At 37.6% G+C, this 23,779-nt stretch overlaps 1 protein-coding gene across 5 annotated transcripts in view; it reads left to right on the top strand.

The window, feature by feature from the left end:
• LOC145996577 (uncharacterized) overlaps positions 1 to 23,779 on the top strand; it is a 106,528-nt gene that overhangs the window by 56,488 nt on the left and 26,261 nt on the right. For all 5 annotated transcript variants that reach the window (XM_083133086.1, XM_083133087.1, XM_083133084.1 and 2 more), the window contains one exon: positions 1,893 to 2,256. In XM_083133086.1, coding sequence (XP_082989212.1) covers positions 1,893 to 2,256 — 364 coding nt within the window. The remainder of the gene's footprint in view (positions 1 to 1,892; positions 2,257 to 23,779) is intronic.

Below are 23,779 nucleotides of genomic sequence, written 5' to 3'. Positions count from 1 at the left end.
TATGTGAGTTTCAGAAGTACATCTTCCTTGGTTGATTTCACATGGAATGGCCCAATTAATACAATTGAGACTTAAAAATTTTTCTAGAAGTGATGTTTTATCCCAGAAAAGGATGGGGGAGCACAATTTTTAGTACAGGCTAGATATGTGAATGCTAGTACTTGACACCTGTTTCAAAATAAAACATTAGAAGTAAAACTTGCTCATGCACTTCCAGGTGCTGCCAGTTGCAGATTGCAGAACCTTATCTTATCAGTTCCTTTTGGTTACCCAGTACCTAATGTCCACAATGCGCTCCCAAAACCACAAGCAAAAAAGTCTGACTTTGCAAGTTTTCACATGATCTCTAAATAACAGACCAAAGATGAGAAACAAGATAAATCTGCATTTGATTATAAAAAAATTCTGAGAATTAGCAATTCAGTACTTTCAGCATCTTATTTGATTACTTTAATTTTCCACCTTATTGTTTCTATTCAATTCCGTAGTGTAAATAAGGCCCCCCACAGCCCCTATGTCATTTTGGGGGAGGGGTATAATGTTTCAGGAGGCCCTGACTGACACCAGGGCAAGCTTTGGGATGCTAAACACAGTGGAGGGAGAGGGGGAGGTGGCATGGGTTGGAGACTCATTGTATACACAAGATGATATTCTCTCTTCACCCACGTAGCAATAGGTACGGTGTTATTTGCTCTTGAACCTGATTTATACTGCGCATTATATTCGAGATATAATTGTTCGTTGCTTTTCCCCATCAAAAACCAAGGTGCTCATTACACACGCACGCACACCATACATGCGTAAATACAGTATTATGAGTGTACTGGGAATTTATCTAAAAGTACCTGGAAAAACATGGAATTATCTGGGATTTTGATTTTGGAAAATGGATGGGAATGATGATGTATTTTAGTCACATTTCAGTAGATTGACATGGTAAAATTTTAACATGATAATGATTAGTAATTTGAAATTGACAGAATGTTAAAATATTGGTACGTGGTAGGACGTGTATCAGCATTGGTTGCAGTTCAAAATGCTATAGTTCAATTGCAGTGTAAATATTATATGTATTAAATATCGGTATTTGTTTCAAAGCAATTTGTGGAATTATTAAAGTTGAATCAATACCACTTTGAACCAGTTCCAATAGTCTTACTGGTTCCCACCGATACCAATGGCTGGAAATTGCAATAATTAGAAGTTGTTTAAAATGTTCATTAATATTAGTTTCTAAGTATTCTGCTCCAATTATGTGCATAAATTTAGCAAGAGTTATTATGCTTTAAAATCTACAAGAACTACATCAGAATATTAAAATACATGCTACCAAGAAACTTTGAATTTTGCATAATTTCCAAGATAATTAGTCTCCGTGAAAGTTTTGTGTGGCATTTGTGCAGACCCCATGAAAGAGCAAAATGACAGAAAAGTAACGTAATGAAAAAGGTAAAGTTCCCCATGCATATAGCATCGTGCCATAAGGCACATTTAGGAAATGTGGGGATAGGGCCCCACACATTCTCCTCGATCTCTGCCATTTTGGATGTGATGTGATCAGCACCACACTCCGGCCACCTTTATTCCCCAGGGTTGCCCCCAGGTACCCATTGATTTGAGGTCACTTTATGCAGGGACAAGGCTGAAATTTTTGCAGCCTTAGATCACTGATCCCCAGGAATCAAACCCGGGTCTCTCGTGTGGAAGTCAGATGCCCTACCCACTAGACCACCGTGGTCAGAAAAGTATCAGTAAATGAAGTCCAACCGATAAAGTATCGGTAAATAAAGTCCAACAGATACTTGCCAATACCGATATATCTGCCGAGCTTTAGTAAATATTGTTTTCAATCCTAGTTGCATATATTTATGTTATTTGCATTACTTCTGCAGTTCCTGTAAAGAAAAGCTTGCAGAAGATAAACATGTGGCAGATGAAACAACAAGGAATGGAATTCCTGCAGAAACAAGTGAAGTTGAGATGAGGGAAAGCAGTGACGGTCCAAGTAAGGAGGTTGCTTTAGATCGTGAAGACACCTTGGCCGAAGTTGGAGACCCTGACAGTGTGGTGAATGGTCCTGCATTTGCCAAGCTTCCAGTTGAAGACTGCAAGAACAACCATAGACAAGCAGATGTTGACAGAATGGAAGAAATGGAAACTGACTCCATTGATATTTTGCTGATGGATGCATCGCAGGCTGTAGAAGAGGAATATTTGTTTGAAGAGATGCTTCAGGAAGATAGTGAAATATTTCAGGTAGGTCTGTAGTGGTCAGTCGTTATAATGTTGAGAAAACAAATTGATTTACAAGGTAAAGAGTAGAGTAAAGTGTTCCCCTGTGCTTTGCACCATGCCATGAAAACGTACAGGGAGAGTGGAGTTCTAAGGTCTCCTTTTTCTTCTTTTTTTAATAATAGAATCAGGTTTAAATGTGAAAGTTGTTTGAGAAGAACACGCTGTTCTTCAAGGTTGATAAAGCCAGATGACAGCACAGTCCAGCTCATAGGAAGCTACTGGTGCTCTCTAGCGACGGACATGTTTTTAATACTGGAAATGTCGTCCTTTACATTGAAAGAACAGCATGTTAATATCCATATTCTTTACTTGCCTGGAGTAACACCCATCCATGTTGATCGTCAATTGAATGTGACATGCTGTGGTGGTGTCATGGACATGAAAAATGTGCGTGTGTGGGTACGACAGTTCAAGGAATGCTGAACTGTGTTAACCAGCAGCCAGTTACATCTATTGGGACAGTGAAGGCATTATATCCTAAGGATACCAAAATGATGGGTACAATCTATGAAGCTTTTTTGAGGACCAAGTTGCGAGAGAAGTGGCCGGGGAAGGCTGCATCTTTGTTCTTTGATCAGGACAACACACCTCCTCATCAGGTGGTCATTGTTCACACATTGGTTATGTAAAACAAATTTGAAGTAATTCCACATACTCCGTCCATACTCACCTGATCTCACACCTAGCAGTGTTTGACTCTTTCCAATGCTCGTCTCCATGATCACATATCTTCAAGGCATTCTGCTCTTGCATCAGCGATTTTTCCTTTCCCAAAACAGACTCCTAAAGTAGAGTTTGCCGAGGCCATGCTATCGTGGCATCAGCATTGTAAAAAATATGTACAGGAAAACCTGGTTAATACGAAGTTCAAGGGACCAAAAAATGTCAACTTCGTATTAAACGACTTCGAGTTATCCAAACTTTTCAAGATGGCGCCTGTTTTCAGGTGCAAATAAAGTAGAGTATAAATTAGCCCCACAAAGGATATTTTATACTTGGTGGTAGCTCAGAAAATAAGCTTTATATGTACTATATAATAATATTGTATGTTTTAAAGGAAGTGTAAAAAATGTTACACAAAATGAGAACACGGAGCTTAACGCGGACACAAAGATTACAAGGAGTCGGTTAACACCATTTATCCTGCCTAGTTATACAACCGGTTATGCACGGGATGCATGTTGTGGCAAAAAGTCTTATAAAAAACGGTATTTTCTTTTAATTGTGCAAAGTTGTTGCTCTTCCACGAAATTCTTACAATTTTAGTTCAAAAGAAACCCGTTTGCACAGAGACCTACGGAAAAGAAAACAATCTCGTTTATTGCAAGAAGTGAATCTTGACAGTAGTCACACGCGAGCAAGAGACTGAAGATAATCGAACAGAATGAATATTGGATTTTATGTACTAGAACATCGTCCGTTACAGGATTAACTGGTAAGAGAAGATTCTCTTGGGAGAGAACACAACCTTTCCCTGGCACAAAACAAAACAAAAAAATCGGGGCCTGTAAATTTCATTCTGGTTCGGCTGTCTAAAACACATCGTAAAAAAAGTCACGTATTCTTTGCTTCAGTTAACTTCATATTTGACCCCCTCCCCTTTTTCAGGGAGCAGTCCAAACTCTTCCTCAACTTGCATTGTAATCAACTCTGAAAAAGTAAACACACAACTTGCGATGTTTGCACCCAATGTGTATCCTAGGACACATTAAACAGTGCCGCACTCGATAATCACTCTGGTTTGGATCCCACTTTAAACTGTATATTTAGTCCCGCTTAGTTCAGCAGTATAAAATGAACTAAACACAAGTTTTACGAAACTTGCGTATTTTTAGATTAATCGACAATTTATTGTAGGTTTCAGGAGTATTCTGGACGTCAAACACTCGCTCTGCCAAAACTTTTTCTCTGGTATTCCTACATTGAGCATTGCGGTTTTTTTTTTTATTTAACAGCAGCACGCTAATGGTTCTGAAGAAAAGCGGGGATTATATGGCTTTGCGAGATTCAAAACAATGAAGCTTATTCCTTCGCATTGGATGAGTCATTGCAGTTATCGGCAAGCGAGAGCTTTCCAGACGCTAGACTAAACACTGGCGCCAGCTGCAGCGTAAACACAATGAGACCGGCTGGAAGTTAGAGCAGCAGGTGGCAGAAGGGAAATCATCGGCATTTTAAAGATAACGCAGAAGACCGAACTTTTATCAGCAGTGTGAAAAATCACATTACCATGCACACCAGTGGCAGATAATGAGCTGTTGTAGGAGAAGGAAGGGGGTTATCATGCGGTTTTTGTTCGTTTTAAAGAAGGTTTTCAGAACTGTTTGCTTTTTTTTAGATGCCAAAGGAGCCGGTGTGCGCACACGAGCAAGAATATCGTGGCCGAAACAATTAGCAACGGACCCCCCCCCCCTCCCCGTTTGCTGATAGATAAAGGGGAGAAGTCACTCAGACAACAAAACACCGTTTTGGCAAATTTTATGACCGGCACAGTTGGGAAACGTATGAAGCGGGAAACATACGTAAGATCGATGTCAACTTTTGTGGGAAACCTAGATGACAACGCATTAAGCGGGTTGACGATCTTTAGTTGGCCTATGCGGCTTTGATTATCTGTAACAGTTTCCCTTTTTTATGAAGTTCTACAGGGCACAAAGAACACGCTTTTACCGGAAGTTGTCTGCTATCAGGCCAAAAGTTGCTCGCTCACGGGAAATTGCTGTATCTCGAGCTCAGAGCCAGACAGATTGGTGAGACTTCCAGGCGCCACGCGTCTTGTATTTTGGAACATTCGTGCGATCTTATCTCGCATTTTTCATTTGGCACTGGTGAACATTTCCAAGGTGGCGCATTCAGCGGGGAAAGAGCTTGACCTCCCATGCACATTGACAAAGAATGTCAATGTCCAGAGGGCATTTCGGGCTGCTTCCCTTGAGTTGTCAGCAGCTCTTAGGACAAGGAAACATGTCAAGGTCAAGTTAAAATAACGTCCAAGCTCTTTCCACATTCGATCTTCTCTTGCCGACTTACGCAGGTGTCTACTACGAATTAAGGGAAACCAGTTTTGCGGAAGGGTCTTGTAAACAACTTCGTATTAAAAATTATCCGTATTTCGATTTATCCGTACTGAAATACATTATAAATCCTATCTTATCGGCTGGGGAATGGGAAGAACTTCGGATTAAAGGGTACTTCGTATTAACCAATATCGTATTAACGAGGTTTTCCTGTATATCTAGAGGGTGATTCAGGCCCGTAGCTACAATTGATTTTTAGGGGGGCTCAGGGTTTATCAGGGGGGCTCACGGTTTATCAGGTGACTTTTTAAAAAAAACGTTTCACATTAAATAAAGGTAAGCTATTTTGTGTGTGTTCAGGGGGTCATTAAGTTAATATAAAGCATTAAAGAAATAGAAATATAATACAAATAATACCCTCTTCTTCAATATCTTCTAAAACACGGTCATCTCTCGAAGTGTTAATTGAATGCTACTGACCTCATTCCTTACTAAACACTTCATACACTTTTGATTACACAAATATTTGTATCCCATATGAAAAAAGCATGTTACTTCTCTCTTCATAAACTTTTGTCTTCTCGTTTAATATCTAAGAAACTAAAAGTTAAAATATACAAAACAGTAATTTTGCCTGTAGTATTATATGGATGTGAAACTTGGTCCCTTACATTGAAAGAGGAACATAAATTGAGAGTATTTGAAAATAAGATCCTTAGGAAAATCTTTGGACCTAAATGGGATGAGGAGACAGGTGAGTGGAGAAGGTTACATAATTTAGAACTACATAATTTGTATTCATGTCCAGATATTATTAGAATAATTAAATCAAGAAGACTTAGGTGGGCAGGCCATGTGGCACGAATGGGAGAGGAAAGAGGAGTTTACAGGATTCTTGTTGGGAAACCTGATGGTAAGAGACCTGTAGGAAGGCCAAGACGAAGATGGAGGGACAACGTTGAGATAGATTTAAAGGAAATCGGTAGGGATGGAAAAGAGTATATACTGTAGAACTTGCTCAAGATATGGAGGGCCTGTGTTGCTGCAGCCATGAACCTTCGGGTTTAAGAAGGCTAGAGAGTTAGTTAGTTAGTTAGTTAGCATATGAAAAATGCACAATATTCAATAATAGTGACTACAGTACATACCTCTGCCTTAAAAAAGTTGGAGTCGGCGATTCTTCATGTTGTTGAACCTGTGAAGCAGTCTCGACATATCTATGTTCGATGCTCGTTTCTTCTCAAATGCCAGAAAAACAAGATTTGCCAGGCGCTTGCTACACATTGACAGTCTCTGAGGGCTATTGATGCGGGTTAACACAGAGAAAGTGGATTCACACAATGCTGTACTGCATGCAAAAGTTCTTATGCCAGCAAGTAGAGCATAAGTGTCTTCGTAGGCCATTCTAGTTTTGTACAGTTCTTTAAAAGTATCAGGGGAATCCAGTTTCTTGAGATATGCATTGGCAACAGTTAGTTCCTCTTTTGACGGAATGGTGATTCCAAAGGCTGATAAATATTCAATGTTGCTAAATTGAAGGGACTCAGCCGATGATATAGCCTCCAATAAGTCGTCGTTATTGGTAAAACGTCTATTTATTTCTGTTAGCACAATATCTAAACATTCGTAGAATATTTGTGTGAGAGATGTGAGCTTTTCCTCTCCTAGGACGTCAGTGATAACGAAGTCTTGCAACTGTGTATTTCGTTTTCTCTTTCTTGTGGGGTGCTCAACAATCTCGTCATGAATTCCATCCTCTTCTAGCAGTACATTACTTTCTTGCAGAATGCCTTCGTACACATCTTCCTGACGCATGCCCCTTAATGTTTCTGTGGCAGCTTCAATCATCTTTCTACCAGCATCCAAATGAACATTACGTGCTTGAAGCATTTTATCAACTGGGCTTAATATTTCAAGGATCTTTTTCATGAACACTAAGCAAAACCGAAACTGAGGTTTGCTAATGACTACAAGCAAACCAACACTTGCTGCTACGTCATCCCCGTTAAAATTTCCATTTTTCACCAACTGCAAAACATGAATTATATCTCTGTAGTTTTCAAATATTGTTCTCGTCATTTTTAAATGTCCTGACCAACGTTGTTCTAAAAGTCGCGAAAGACTTCTCCCCTCGTATAACATGGCAACTTTTCCCTTTTTTAGAAAATTGTGTAACATGGAACTCTGTTCGAAAAAGTGTTTAATTGGAGAAATTTCATCCACACATTTAACAATTACCAGATGTAACCAATGGTTAAAACAATGAACGTAAGGAATTAGACGCCCAAGCCGTTGCTGGATTAAAGCTTGCACACCCCCTTTCTTCCCACTCATAACTGAAGCCCCGTCAAAACACTGGCTGAGCAATTTCGCACTATCCAAACCATATTTCTGAAAAATATTTAGTGTTAGATCTGCAAAAGACTCTGCATCAAAAGCTGACAGTGTTTCTATGCACAGAATTGATTCCATGACTGTCCCATTCTTTACATAGCGGATTCCTATGGCTACGTTTTCTGTGTTGTTTTTATCTCGTGTACCGTCTTCAAGCAAAGTATACAAAGGAACATCTGCACTGTTAATGTCACTAACAATGTTTTCACGTACGATGTCAGCCATTATTTCAATAATGTCATTTTGAATTTCAGGGGACAAGTAAGATGCGTTTTTAGGCACCTGCTTAAAACAGTCTGCCAGTTTCTCATCTTTTCGAAGCGTGAACTCGAAAAGATTTCGAAACAGGCTTTGTTCCTCATGTTCTTCTAAGTGGTACGTTCCCCTAAGAGGCAATTCGTTTATTGCAAGGAACTGAATAACTTCAGAAATGCTCTTGATATAATATTGATTCTTTTCAAGAACATTCTGATTGACTAGTGTAGAAATAGATTTTCCCACCAACGAACGGTTTTGCTTTTCTGCCCACCTTGACATTGCTTCTGTGTGTGTAAGTGTCGCATCATGTTTCACTAGCCCTGCTTTGGTTTTATCGAGAGCTGCCTTCCAGTTCTTAAAACCTTTAGATGTAAAGGCCACTTCTTTGCATCCGAAAGGCCGATATTGTCTACAAGCATAGCAGAATGCTGCATCTAGAAATTGTGAATACTCTAACCATTTGAACCTTTTAAACCAGTCACTTTGAAAACACCGTCCATCAGCATTTCGGGGGTAATGAGTTTTAGCTGTTTAATTTCCTCACCTGGTTTGGAAATGTCCTTTACTTCTGTAGGCAAGAAATCCTCTTCTTGATTGGAGGCAGCCGTAGATGGGGAAAGAGTAGGTACGGTGGTCGCCGTGGTCAAAGATTCAGATGTTTTTTTACGAATTATAAATTTATCCATGGTGCTGGGGAATCGTTAAAATATCACAACACTACACACCAAGGACAAAACATGGTTATATTATTCGTCACTAAAAACACTCACTATCACATGAATCAGTTTTACGAAGATACGAAACACAATAACACCCGCGCAAACGCGAAACCTTCTTTAGACGAATGAAGAACTCTACAAAGTGTCTTTGTCAATGTTTTTCCCCGACAGGGCATGGGCAAGCCCTTATATTCCACCCCCGACCGGGCAATAAAACTTCCCTTCGCAAAACTTGGGAGCCGATGACCTTTGATGCAGATGGAAAGGACCTGCTACAAGGGAAAGCCGAAAGAGGGGGAGCGAAGGTGCATAGATCCCCTGTGGAAGAAATTTGGAGAACCTTCTAAATACTTCCCGTTACTTAAACTTCGGTTTATAAACAAGATGAACAAATGTGATAGCTGCTCTTCATGTACTGTGAATTTATCATTCTATCAAGTTATGAGCAAATAATATCCACACTCTACATTTTCACTTGTCACGGCAAACAAATTATGCAATAGTTTTACCTAATACCAGGGGGCTGACGACAATGCCAGGGGGGGCTGACGACAATGCCAGGGGGGGCTGACGACAATGCCAGGGGGGGCTCAGCCCCCCCTGACCCCTGCCTAGCTACGGGCCTGGGGTGATTATGGTGAGAAGTACGGTAGTTTCAGATTTCTGACATGAGTAAATTTTCAATGTAAATTAGGAGACTTTAGAACTTGAATGCACCTTTTATTTTGCAAACTTTCATTTAGTAATAACCAAGGTTAAGCCGATAGCACTTTGAACCTATACCCTTACTAATTTCCACCAAAGCATGCTTCAAGATTGTAGTAAGTAAAAGTTGTTGAAAATATTAGTTAATGTTTACCAAGAGTTTTGATGTAAAATATTCAATAATCGAGAATAGTAAAGTACATATTATGTATTCAGAAAATCCATTTAGATTTGGCTCACACAGGAGATGTTCTATGTAGAAATTTCAGAAACAAATGCAGTCTCGACTAGGACTCAAACCTGGGTCCCTGGCGTACCGTGCTATTGCTCTACCACTGAGCTACCGAGCTGGCCTGACTTTGCCTAATTTTCCGCTGCCACTGTTTTACCTATGTGGAATCGTTCCTCCTAGCAGTGACACATCAGGTAGCTCCGTGCCAGAGCTGTGGCATGGTATGCCAGAGACCTGGGTTCGAGTGCTGGTCAAGATTGCATTTTTTGCTTAACTTTCAGAAAATCCAGTTTTTTTGCACACATTAGATTTTTCATAATTTCCATACTTAGACTCCATAATTAGGATCTGCAAAAACGTTAGCGGCATTTTTGCGGACCCTGTAAAAGACCAAAATGCCAGTAAAGTATTGGCTGGTATCGGTAAATAAATTCCAACTCATACTTTCAGATACCGATATAACTGGTATCAGCCGATACTGATAAATCTGTGTGAGTAGCAGCTTAACGTTAGTAATAACTCTTTTATATTCTCAACTGTTCTGTGCGACAAACATGCATCTTTTTCAGGAGACACAATGAAATATATTTGACAATGTAAACAAAATTAGTAAAATAACATGAAGAATTCATGTTTTGGGCATAAAAGATGTGGTAGTTAATAAATACACAGAAACAAATTACTAATTTTAACCACGAGACTTACTTTTAATGGTTCGATTAATTTTGGTGGCCACTACCACCATCCACTTGGGAGCAAATAAACAATGTTAACTTTTTAAAATTATTTACCAAACAAAAATAATTTAAAATTATTATATTGCTATGTTTGATTATGTATTTCATTTTATATTTTTCTGTCTTTTTTTTTTACTTTCACTGTCTGTTTTTTCTGCTCTCATCTGCAGATTTTATGTATCATGAGCAGTGAGAGATGTATTTAACTTTTCATTGTTCCTAGATTTTAACCTTTAACAAACAGAGCTTCATGCACATTTCTAGCCTATGCTGACTGGACCTTTTTGGAGCACTTGCTTTTCTAACTTACCGCAATGTGCAAAAACAATCATAGCTTGATAATTAATTGTTGTTGAGAAATGAAATCAGTTTTGTTTTCTTTCTTAAAGACAGAGTTTTAATTGGAGTGAAAGTGTGAAGAAGAAAATCGAATTTTTTCACACAAAAAGTGGAAAGATGGTAAGCAAATAAACATTACAATCCTATGTTCATTATTTTATTGGGTGTTCCTAAGTTTACAATCTTCATGATTATACGAAACAAAGGAGTGTTAAAGCTATGAAGTCTGCCCTACACACCTGCAGCAAAAATGTTGTCTTTTGGGTATTCTCCACATTTCTATTCCAATCTGACCACGTACCAAGTCATTAATGTACCCCTGGGGGTACGCGTACCTGAGAATCACTGGTATGCAGGATATAATCCAATAGTTACAGTTTAAAGTGGGATCCAAACCACTGTCTACCAGGTATCAAACCCAGGACCTATTGATTACAAGGCAATGGCATTACCACTGTGCCATAAGGGAGGCCACAATGGTAAAGCATAAATATAAGGTGAAAGAGTAAGAATTGTAAAATTGGAATGAAAAACATCATCATCAATAAACATGATCTTGTGAAGACATCAGGTGATAAACTATGATCCTAAAGAAAGAATATTGAAAAAAAACAAAAACAACATGTGAAACTAGATACAAAATAGAAAGAAGCAAAACATATATAGATTAATTGACTTAGGTTATTTTACATTGCTTTTCTGGCACATGCAAAATATGTCACTCCAAACCTGTAAACTCATAACAATAACTTCAAGTGAAATAGGTTAGCTTTAATTGGCATGCAAACATGAGAACTCTGGCATCGTAGCAAACTGTGCAAATCACTGCCTCAGAGGTCAGCTAAGTACATAGAAATTACAGAAATATCAGAAACGAGTAGTTAAACTTTTACCTTGCATATGGTATATTTTTTCTCTTTCTTCCTTTTTCTCTTTAAAAATATGTCTGAAGAGCAGGGTGCATCTTACATTATGGTAAGATGTCTTACATCTGGGGGTACATTAGATGTTTAGTTACGACTGAAGGGTTTGAGAACCGCTGCTGTATACCCCTGCCACTTCAAGAGTCTCTCTTCCTTCTTGTCTATGTCTCTTAGTTTGCAAAGGGCACTTTTCAAAATTTTAGTAACTTATATATGCTGGGATTGTATCATATGTTCTCATAATTTTCCATCTGGCCTAAGGACATGGCCCCCATGAAACATTTATCAAGTCCAAAATTGAATTAGCACAATACGTACTTCACTAAAGACCACTCCACTACAAAAACCAAAGACTATTTCACACAAATTTCAGACACTTTCAGATGGGTGTTTTGAGAAAATAATTTCTATAGAAAAGGTAAGAATGTCATTTTTAATTCTTTTACAAAGAATTATCTACATAACATTAGAAATTAGGGCAGATGTGACGTTACTAATAGTCCAGCTTCCAAGCACTATTATCCAAGAAAAATCATATTCTGTGGTTTTTCACTTTAAAAGAAATGGAGTTTTTAAAAGAATCAAAATATTTATTTTTAACTTTACCCTTGAAGAGGGTTTCATAAACAGGTTTTGGAAGCTTTAAACAAGCTTTCAAATAAAGGAAACCATAAGTTTCTACCATTTTCGGTTTTTGATTTATAGTGATTTGAAAATTGCGTTACTTTCCTCGTATACATATTTTTTAATTTTTTTTACCAAATACTTTGTTTATTTCAGGGGTCTACCAGTGAAGAAAGTCAAGAAATTATGCTTGTGGTCAAGAATTTTTGCACTTTTTTTTACAGTATAGTGAATTTACATTGTACCTGTACTGGGATTTGATAATAATTGAATATTGGAAAATCTAAAATTGCATTGAGTTGCGATTAATATTTGTTCACTTTGTTTCTTAAGAATTACAGAGCAATTCCAGATGTAACGGACTGACACTTTAGAAGATTTTCTTCAGCTTTTTAATTTTTTAATTAGGCAGATATGCAATATTACATTTCCAAAACATCACCATGTTAGATAACAAAAAGAGTCCTTTTTAACCCAGTAACAAACTTTCCACAATTTTGTCTGACTATGGAGAAAATAATAAAAAACTGCATGGTAACGGACTGACACATGTGTCAACCCACGGTTTCAAATTACTGAATGTTTTGATAAAATTCTCTGAAAGTTGGACACTTTAGTACTTCTCTTTTTCAATGATTAATAGTGGAAGGTGGTACAGTAAGACAGCAAAATCTGAATGCTTCAGTTTTATTCAGTGGTTCAGAAAAAAATAAAATAAGCCTGGTAACGGACTGACATGTATGGTAATGGACTGACACCTTCTGAAATATATTCATAAACTTAACAGACTTAGATATTCTTACTAAGAAAAATATTTTCCTTTACTATATAACTGAAATTAGTTAAAGTAACACTAAAAACTACTAACAATAAGTCACACAAACACTATTTAAACACTGTACAAAGGAAATAAGCTGTATATAAACTGTGCTAATACTGTATGACAATGTTACACTGTTTGCTTCTTAAAATCTTTAAATTGTTTTTCTATTTCTCTTAAATGTGGAATTTCAAAAGGACCAGCACCCTGCAATTCAACTGGACCATAAAATAAAGACTTCTTCTTTACAGTTTCTATATCATTAGGTCGTGGCCAGAAAAAGCTGTTAACTGAACGATGTAAAAATTTAAGTGTAATTTCATCATTGTCCATGGTTAATATTCTGCCAATATAAAATGTCTGATCATAAAATACTGCATAATATTTCTCGACTTCCAAAGAATTGTTTTGTAATACTTCGTAACTTCCAGAACACTGATTTTTCAAGAAGGAATGAACAAATTTCTCAGTCGATCCTGTATAGTTGGAGCATTCAATGACATTTTGAGAGATGACTCTGAAATGGTGAATATTGTGTGTGTTTGGAATTTGTTGAATATTAACCCAGCGTTCATCTAGTGTTGCTTTTACGTCTTCTATGGTGGAAATTTGGATTTACAATTTTTGTCTTCTTTTCTTGAAGAAATGTGACAAATTCATGTGCACAGTGAATCGAAGTCTTCCCAGCCATTACAGCTTCCCTCGCCATCCTCTTTACTTCTCCCCCAATTGCATCTACAGCCCCTTTACCGTGGGAAGTTGCAAAAAAAACTCCACTCAATGTTGTTTATTCCTGCTGTAAAAAAATATGTGATGTTACATAAAGTGTACCTTTGCTTAAACTGTGAAGCTGCGCCATCTGAGAAAATATGAAGACTGGAAATTGATAATCCAAGTTCGTTTTGGAGATAATCTAAAATATACTGTAAATATACATGTACACTGTATTTATCATGATTAAGGCAGTCAGATATAATAGCAAAAGACTTCTTTTGTGATGTAGTTCCATCGTGAAACCAAGTTACAGCTGTAAAAACGGTAATTTGTTTATTGCTCCAATGGGCAGATTTGATTTCATCCTGTTCCTTGCATGTGAAGTTCTCAGAAAAGTCAATTTGTAAGACAGCTTCTTTTTCATGTAAGTTTTGAATCCTTCCCCGGAAAGTCATCTGCTGTTTACGTTTTATGAAAGTATGATGCAGAAAGTGTGGAATTTTTTCTGACAAAGACTCAAAACAATCTTGGACAGTTCCAGTCTTTCAGTTTTCTCAACACTGTTAGTAGTATTTCCCCACTCATACCACTTACAGAACTCTGAAAGATCTGTTTCACTTTCATCACTGTCTGTTACGGAATTTAAGTCTGGACATATTTCGCATTTGCCAGTCATACAACGTTCATTATCTTGACTACATACTATCTGGTCTATAAATGGCCGAAATTCTGTAGAAACATGTATACCTGAAGAATGGAGGGCGATTAATAACAGTTTAATGTTTTCATGTGTCATTCAAACACAATTTCCTTTAGGTCCATCTCAACGTTGTCCCTCCATCTTCGTCTTGGCCTTCCTACAGGTCTCTTACCATCTGGTTTCCCAACAAGAATCCTGTAAACTCCTCTTTCTTCTCCCATTCGTGCCACATGGCCTGCCCACCTAAGTCTTCTTGATTTAATTATTCTAATAATATCTGGACATGAGTACAAATTATGTAGTTCTAAATTATGTAACCTTCTCCACTCACCTGTCTCCTCATCCCTTTTAGGTCCAAATATTTTCCTAAGGATCTTATTTTCAAATACTCTCAATTTATGTTCCTCTTTCAATGTAAGGGACCAAGTTTCACACCCATATAATACTACAGGCAAAATTACGGTTTTGTATATTTTAACTTTTAGTTTCTTAGATATTAAATGAGAAGAGAGAAGTAACATGCATTTCCTGAATTAAGCCTACTTTTTATTTCCTCTTTAATATAATTTTCATTTGTTAATATTACTCCTAAGTATTTGAATTTGGAAACTGGTTCAAACGAGTTGTTATCAATAATTAGATTTTGATTATTACCTAATACTTGGTTTCGGCCTGTAAGCATATATTTAGTTTTCTCTTTGTTAACTTCCAAACCTATCTCTTTAGCAGTTTTGAAAAATATTTTAGCATTATTCTTAATTGTATTCACATCATCCCCCAGTAAGTCTACATCATCTGCATATGCTAACAACTGAGTCACAGTCATCAGTCACAGATGGAAGGCCTGTGTTGCTGCAGCCATGAACCTTCGGGTTTAAGAAGGCTAGAGAGTTAGTTAGTTAGTTTTCATGCAAACACAAACATTTTGAGGTATATTTCGTAAAAGAAACACAAACTTGGGCCTGCAATCAGGAAAAGTGGAAAAACTTATTTTTATCTGAGCATGCTTCAAGCAAAATATTGCATATGCTTCGTGAAGGGTTGTAAGTAAGTACCGTTTCTGATATTTTCTTTTCACTCCACCTTCACGCACAGTTACACAGTCTCTTGCTCCAGGAGCTTGCCAAGAGATTTCATCCGTGGAGTAAAATTCTTTTATAAAATTTCTAGTTTCTGATTCTGTTTGGGCACTTGAGGCAGCTGTAGAGGTATTACCAATCTTTGGTCCTTCGTTCCTTGCAAAATCAACTATAAGAGCTCGTCTGTTTCTGGGAGAAACAGGTAAGGCAGATGATGCACGTTTTTTTGCTTTCCCAAATGATTGACGTGATGAATACACTTTTGTCCGTGTTTCAATGACAGATGTTGTTGGTGTTTCAGGAGGAACAGTGGCACTAGCATTATTCTGACTACCAGTAGTTTCTCTTTTCCTCTGTCTTTCTTTCCTTTTGTATTCACGGTTTTTCTTCTTAAGCTGCCGTTTACCTCTCTCACTAAGTGCACTTCTTTTTATTTTCTGTCTTTCAGTCTCTCTTCTCTTTACTTCTTCATAACAAGCCTTTGTTTTCATTATATTGTTTATATTTAAGTATGATTTTTACAATAAAAATTATTTTATAATATACAGGAAAACCTCGTTAATACGATATTGGTTAATACGAAGTACTCTTTAATCCGAAGTTCTTCCCATTCCCCAGCCGATAAGATAGGATTTATAATGTATTTCAGTATGGATAAATCGAAATACGGATAATTTTTAATACGAAGTTGTTTACAAGACCCTTCCGCAAAACTGGTTTTGCTTAATTCGTAGTAGACACCTGCGTAAGTCGACAAGAGAAGATCGAAAGTGGAGAGAGCTTGGACGTTATTTTAACTTGACCTTGACATGTTTCCTTGTCCTAAGAGCAGCTGACAACTCGAGTGAAGCAGCCCGAAATGCCCGCTGGACATTGACATTCTTTGTCAATGTGCATGGCAGGTCAAGCTCTTTCCCCGCTGAATGCGCCACCTTGGAAATATTCACCAGTGTTAGATGAGAAATTCGAGATAAGATCGCATGAATGTTCCAAAATACAACTGGAAGTCTCACCCATCTGTCTAGCTCTGAGCTCGAGATACAGCAATTTCCCGTGAGCGAGCAACTTTTGGCCTTGAAGCCGACAATTTCGGGTAACCACTTTCATTAAAAGCATGTTCTTTGTGCCCGGTAGAACTTCATAAAAAAAGGAAAACTGTTTCAGATAATCAAAGCCGCATAGACCAACTAAAGATCGTCAACCCGCTTAATGCGTTGTCATCTAGGTTTCCCGCAAAAGTTGACGTCGATCTTACATATGTTGCAACTCCAGTTTCCCGCTTCATACGTTTCCCAGCCGGTCATAAAATTTGCCAAAACAGTGTTTTGTTGTCTGAGTGACTTCTCCCCGTTTTCTATCAGCAAACAAGGGGGGGGGAGGGGTCCGTTGCTAATTGTTTCGGCGTCTAAAAAAAAAGCAAACAGTTCTGAATACCTTCTTCAAAACGAACAAAAATCGCATGATAAGTAAAAGAAAAGTGACCCCCTTCCTTCTCCTACAACAGCTCATTATCCGCCACTGGTGTGCATGGTAATGTGATAATTGCAGAATTCAGGTCCCTCTTTCTTGTTTGAATGCAGCTGTCTGGATATGAAATATTGCCCGTATTATTGTCTGTTGCATGGTAAAAGGTAATGCAAGGATCATTTTTCTTTTTCACACTGCTGATAAAAGTTTGGTCTAATACAACTGCATTATCTTTAAAATGCGGATGATTTCCCTTCTACCACCTGCTGCTCTAACTTCCAGCCGGTCTCATTGTGTTTACGCTGCAGCTGGCGCCAGTGTTTAGTCTAGCGTCTGGAAAGCTCTCGCTTGCCGATAACTGCAATGACTCATCCAGTGCTAAGCATCATTGTTTTGAATCTCGCAAAGCCATATAATCCCCACTTTTCTTCAGAACCATTAGCGTGCTGCTGTTAAAAAAACAAAAAAAACAAGAAAAACGCAATGCTCAATGTAGGAATATGGGAGGAAAAGTTTTGGCGGAATGAGTGTTTGACCTCCAGAATACTCCTGAAACCTACAATAAATTGTCGATTAATCTGAAAATACGCAAGTTTCGTAAAGCTTGTTTTTAGTTCATTTTATGCTGATGAGCTAAGCGGGACTAAATATAGAGTTTAAAGTGGGTTCCAAACGAGAGTGATTATCGAGTGCGGCACTGTTTAATGTGTCCTAGGATACACATTCGGTGCAAAAAGATCGCAAGTTGTGTGTTTACTTTTTCAGAGTGGATTACAATGCAAGTTGAGGAAGAGTTTGAACTGATCCCTGCAAAGGGGGAGGGGGGGGGGCGAATATGAATTTAACTGAAGCAAAGAATACGTGACTTTTTTTACGATGTGTTTTAGACAGCCGAACCAGAACCACATTTACAGCACCGATTTTTTTGTTCTGTTTTGTTTTGTGCCAGGGAAAGGTTGTGTTCTCTCCCAAGAGAGTCTTCTCTTACCAGTTAATCCTGTAACGGACAATGTTCTAGTGAACGCAGATAAAATCCAATATTCATTCTGTCCGATTATCTCCCGTCTCTTGCTCGCGCCAGTGGCCAGTGTGGCTACTGTCAAGATTCTTCCGAGTTTCACTTCTTGCAATAAACGAGATTGTTTTCCTTTCCGTAGGTCTCCGTGCAAACGGGTTTCTTATGAACTAAAATTGTAAGAATTTCGTGGAAGAGCAACGACTTTGCACAATTAAAAGAAAACACAGTTTTTTTTAAAATACTTTTTGCCACAACATGCATCTCGTGCATAACCGGTTGTATAACTAGGCAGGATAAATGGTGTTAACCGTCTCCTTGGAATCTTTGTGTCCGCGTAAGCTCCGTGTTCTCATTTTGTGTAACATTTTTTACACTTTCTTTAAAACGTGAACTAAAATTGTAAGAATTTCGTGGAAGAGCAACGACTTTGCACAATTAAAAGAAAATACAGTTTTTTTTTAAATACTTTTTGCCACAACATGCATCTCGTGCATAACCGGTTGTATAACTAGGCAGGATAAATGGTGTTAACCGTCTCCTTGGAATCTTTGTGTCCGCGTAAGCTCCGTGTTCTCATTTTGTGTTACATTTTTTACACTTTCTTTAAAACGTACAATATTATTATATAGTACATATAAAGCTTATTTTCTGAGCTACCACCAAGTATAAAACATCCTTTGTGGGGGTAATTTATACTCTACTTTATTTACACCTGAAAACAGGCGCCATCTTGAAAAGTTTGGATAACTCGAAGTCGTTTAATACGAAGTTGACATTTTTTGGTCCCTTAAACTTCGTATTAACGAGGTTTTCCTGTAACTAACATTATTTTATAACTTTATAAAAATAATTTGAGTAATAAATGTTAAAGCAGGACTGTCAAGTAGCATGTATGAAAGTTTTTTAATATTTTATATAACTTTTCCTTATAATGTCAGTCTGTTACCAAAGTCAGTCCGTTACCAGTGTCAGTCCATTACCTACCCATAATACCCTAATGCCTTAAGATATAACTGTGAATTTTTTTGTCTGAGTAGTCTGGGTAAACCTAACACAGGATATAAAGTTTTATGAAATTGTCACTTTGGATTTTCGGATTTTCTTATAAAAAAACTTTTTCAAATATTTTGGTAAGGGAATGACACTACCGCTTAACGAAGTTTAGCATGCATTACTTCTTCATACATGATATTTTTAGTATACAGTTTCTGTGCAAAATAATGTTATTTTTATGCACATTCTAGTAATATAATTAACTTTCAGGTAGATAGTTTCTGAATGATTTTATAGGTGTTGAAGTAAAACCATTATTTATACAATGCGAGCTCTGACTAGCAGTACCATCATATTTTATTATACTGCAGCCGCAAAAATGAGTTACATTAGGAGATAATTATACTACATTATTCTACATGAAGTTTTCTTTCCAACAAGGTACGATACATGCTACTTGGTTACACTTTGATTTTCACACTCCAGGTTGACAATTTTCTGGAATTGCTGTACATTCTTGTATGCGTGAAGTTTTGTAAAAATATTAATAAAGTAATGTGGCCATTCCCCCACCCAGGATGAAGTCTGAAGCATTAATTTTTACATGGATTAATAATTATCTTAATTAATTATATGTAATTAATTATATATTATAATAATTATCAACTTTCTTAATTTCCAGCTATATCTAAGTAGACTAAATAAATGTTAAGTTAAAGGGAAAAAGGTCTAGAATTTTGGATTTCTTATTTTGGTAGCTTGTATTTGTAAGCTTGTAACATTGTAACAAAACAACAGAAAAAAAATTGAATGTGTGTTATGTGGTCCCTTAACATATACAGGGTGTACAAAAAGTCCAGTAACACTTTCAAAAAATTATTGTAAAGAAACTATTAGCATTATCACATGACACAGCACATTAGTTGAATGACTAAATTCATAACTTTTTTTCTCTATTACAGTTCGATTTCTCGCCGTGAGAGCCTGGCAATTCAAGATGGCGCTATCTGGAGCTGAAAAAAAATTGTGTGCTACATTTTGATAAAACAAAAAGTACTAGGGAAATGTCCAAGGAAAATTTAGAAGCAAATTAAGAAAAAGAAGCAGGAAGGCAATCTACGATTGGCATCGGAAATTTGTTACAACCGGGTTCTTGTGTGCTAAGGAAAGAAGTGCTCGGCCAGGGATGAGGGAAGCATTCACAAGGAGCCTTAGGAAATCTACATGTAGAGCTTCAATTGAGCTATGTATGCCACCAATGACTGTGTGGAGTGTTTTGTGTAAAAAATTGTGCATGAAACCATACCAACTGCACTTGCAAAAGTTATATCCCCAAGACAAATGAAGGCAGTAACGGTGTGGCTCTGAATTGCAGCAGAGAGAAGATGAATTTATAGATTTGTTATTTTTCTGTGATGAAGCAACATTAGATTGCCTTCCTGCTTGGTGCTTGTTATCTGTATTTGCTCCTTAATTTCCGTTGGGCATCTGTAGCACTCTTTCTTTTATCAAAATGCATCACAAAAAAAAAATCAGCTCCAGAAAGCACCATCTAGCAGCAAGAAATAGAACTACAAGGAACATCGCAATTTTTGAAAGTGTTACTGGACTTTATGTACACTGTAATTTTTTTTTTCAACAAAATCAATGATGATGAACTGACATTACCTGTATGATCTGAGACGAATTGATCCACAGTTAAGGATTAAATTGTGCTTATATGGCTTTTCATTGTAAATGCTTGCAAAAATATATGCACACTACTACTAATAGTAATACACATAAAAATAATGATCAGTTCAACCTAACAACCTTTTTGGTATTCAATCCATTTTCATGTTCTTTACATTAATTTCTTTTTAGTAGGATGTCTGTTTTTATAGAAATAAATTGAACTAAACTAGATATAAGCTAGCCAATGAATACATGCTCTTGTATCTCTATTCTTAGATCACCTTTTCCCCTGTTTCATGTAGCAATAACAATAATAATCATTATTGATTGACTCATTTTAATAATATTATTAAGACACACTGGAGAGCTGTGGTGATTGATCTAGTCAGTAGAGCATCTGACTGCCACATGGGAGATCCGGGTTAGTTTCCCAGGGTGGGTGATCTAGGTTCGCAATTTTTCTGACCTTGTCCCTGCATAAAGGGATTTCGGGGCACACCCTGCCTCAAATCAGTGGGTACTTTGGGGGAGGGGGTAAAGGCAGCCAGAACATGGTACTGATCACATCACCTCCAAAGTGGCCAAGATCAAGAATGTGTGAGGCTCTACCCCACATCCCTAAATTCACCTTCATGGCACAGTGATGTGTGCATGGGGAACTTTACCTTACCTATTAAGACATGCTAATCTTATTAACTAATTATTATTATTACATGTGAGACACTTGGTTCTGGCACCTCCCAAAATATAGTTCTAAATATGTTCCTGATTTGTACACTGATTTTCTCCATACGTCTTCTCTTGCAGCTTCCATTGTAGAGGCAACCTGTTTTCGGAACAGCTCTGAGTTCTGTCACTTCGCTAGTCAGCGAGCCTAAAATGGTTTTCCTCCTTGTGACGGCGTAGCAGGTTGCGCAGAACGACATTCTCAGAAATCATTCGTGAAAGTGATACCAAGGTGCAAGGATCTGGTGCTAGGCTTGAGCTTGCTGCTGAGTGTATAGAAGTGTGATTTTGTAGTGTGTTCCTTACATAAAATATGCCTCCTGTTCATTCCATACCGTAGAACGCTTAGGGGACAAACACATGAAGTTGTCGCAAACGTCTTGCAATTCATGCAAGAAGAGGCTGACAAAAATGATTTAAAGTTGTCTCTTAAAAAAGTTATTGACCGTGTTTGTGCTGCGACAGGTGTATCTTGAAGTACAGTAAAAATCAATTAAGAAGGAAAGTTCGGCGGTTTGTGCTGGATCATCGTCATCATACAGCATGCCCCGTAGAAATAAAAATCGTCCGCGGTCGTGTACAGATAACAATTAATGAATTTTACACTGCCAACAGTACACCCAACAGTAAAATCTGCTTGCAAAATTAAGGAAAACCATCGGATATAAAGGGCAGGCAATCAGTTTATTGAAGATCTTCAAAAAAAACTTGGGTTAAGGTGGACGAAAGTGGAAACTAATAGACGTGTGCTTATTGAGAGGAATGACATTCGGAATGCAAGGATTGCTTATTTACAGGCCATCAGTAGATATCGTCCGGAAGGCCGTCCTATTATATATTCTGAAGAAACTTACATCCATAGTTCCCACAAAAACATGATGCGACGATAGTCTTGGGGGCCTGAAATCTCCAATATCCAAAGGGCAATGTCTCATTATTGTCCATGTAGGCAGCGACAAGGGGTTCAACCCTAACACCCTTCTGATATTTAAATCAAATCAGAAAACTGGAGACTACCAAACAGAGATGAATTTCAACAATTACATGCGGTGGATAAGAGGAATGGTCATTCCAAATTTACCACCAAATTCCGTCTTCATAATCGACAACACATCCTACCATAATATTCAGAAAGAAAGATGCCCTTCGTCTAACACCAGGAAAAAGGAAAAATAAGAGTGGCTATTAAAAAAACAATATACCATTTACAGACAATATGTTCAAGCCTGAACTTTACAGCCTTATAAAACTGCACAAACCGAAGATGAAATCCTTCATTTCAGATGAACTGATGAATGAACATGGCCACACTGTCCTTCGCTTGCCTGCATATCATTCCGATTTAAATGCTATAAGAGAAAATTTGGGGCATTTCTAAACAATGGGTTTCAAATTGCAATGTGACTTTCAAATTAAATGATGTGTGGGAACTGTGTAAGGAAGAGTTTTCCCGTCATTGGCGAGGACGAATGGGAGTCATGTTGCAGCAATGTTAGAAAAACTGTGGAACAATACATTAGGATGGAGGGTTTGCTGGAACTAGAAATAGAGCATCTTACTTTCAGTGTTGGTGACAGTAGCAGCAGTGCAGACGATTCATTCTCAAGTGCAGAATATTCTTGTTGCGAAATGTCTGATTCAGATTCCGAACTGGACCGCATCGAAGACCTGGAATAAATCATTGGTTTCTTCATTTGATCGTATTTGCAGTATTTACAACACATAAGGTAAGCTTATTGTATTGTTTTTGCTAGTGAGCTTTTGTTGTTGTACAATTCTGCATTGGGTCATTGTTACCCACCGTTTCTTTGTTCACTTGCAACGCTGCTCAAGAATTGTAAACAAGCGCCAACAGTCACGTGTTGCAACTCTCTCCCCAGCTGCTTCGGTTTCTGTGCAAATCGCTTTCAACTTGCGCATAAGAATACCTCAGAGATGTTCCGAAAACACATTGCCTCTACAACCTCTTTGGACAACTTGGGCTGCCTTTATATTATAAGCTTACTTCCAAAACCTGAGAACTCCACAGTTTGTCAAAATTTAGATATTTCGGATGAAGAAAGACAACAACATGATCTATTGTCACATAAAATCTGATTTCTCCTATCTGATTTTTATTCGGAGTTAATAACATTTAAAGAAATAACCAAAGTCCATTTTACAGCTTTCCAGTTAAAAGTTCATTTCCTTATGCAACAGGCAGCATGTTGTCGGAAACGGCATTATTGTTGCCTTTGCTCTAAAAGTAATTGCGGCTGAACTTGTTATTGAATGTTCTTTGCATTGTGTACTGTTTTAAAAGACACAGTCTTTCCTTGAAGTTTCTGTTGCATTCGTTTAAGTGT

The sequence above is a fragment of the Lepisma saccharinum genome, chromosome 12 (assembly GCF_977018435.1).
Source record: "Lepisma saccharinum chromosome 12, izLepSacc3.1, whole genome shotgun sequence".
Classification (NCBI taxonomy): Eukaryota; Metazoa; Arthropoda; class Insecta; order Zygentoma; family Lepismatidae; genus Lepisma; species Lepisma saccharinum.
This window is presented reverse-complemented; position numbering and strand designations above follow the sequence as displayed.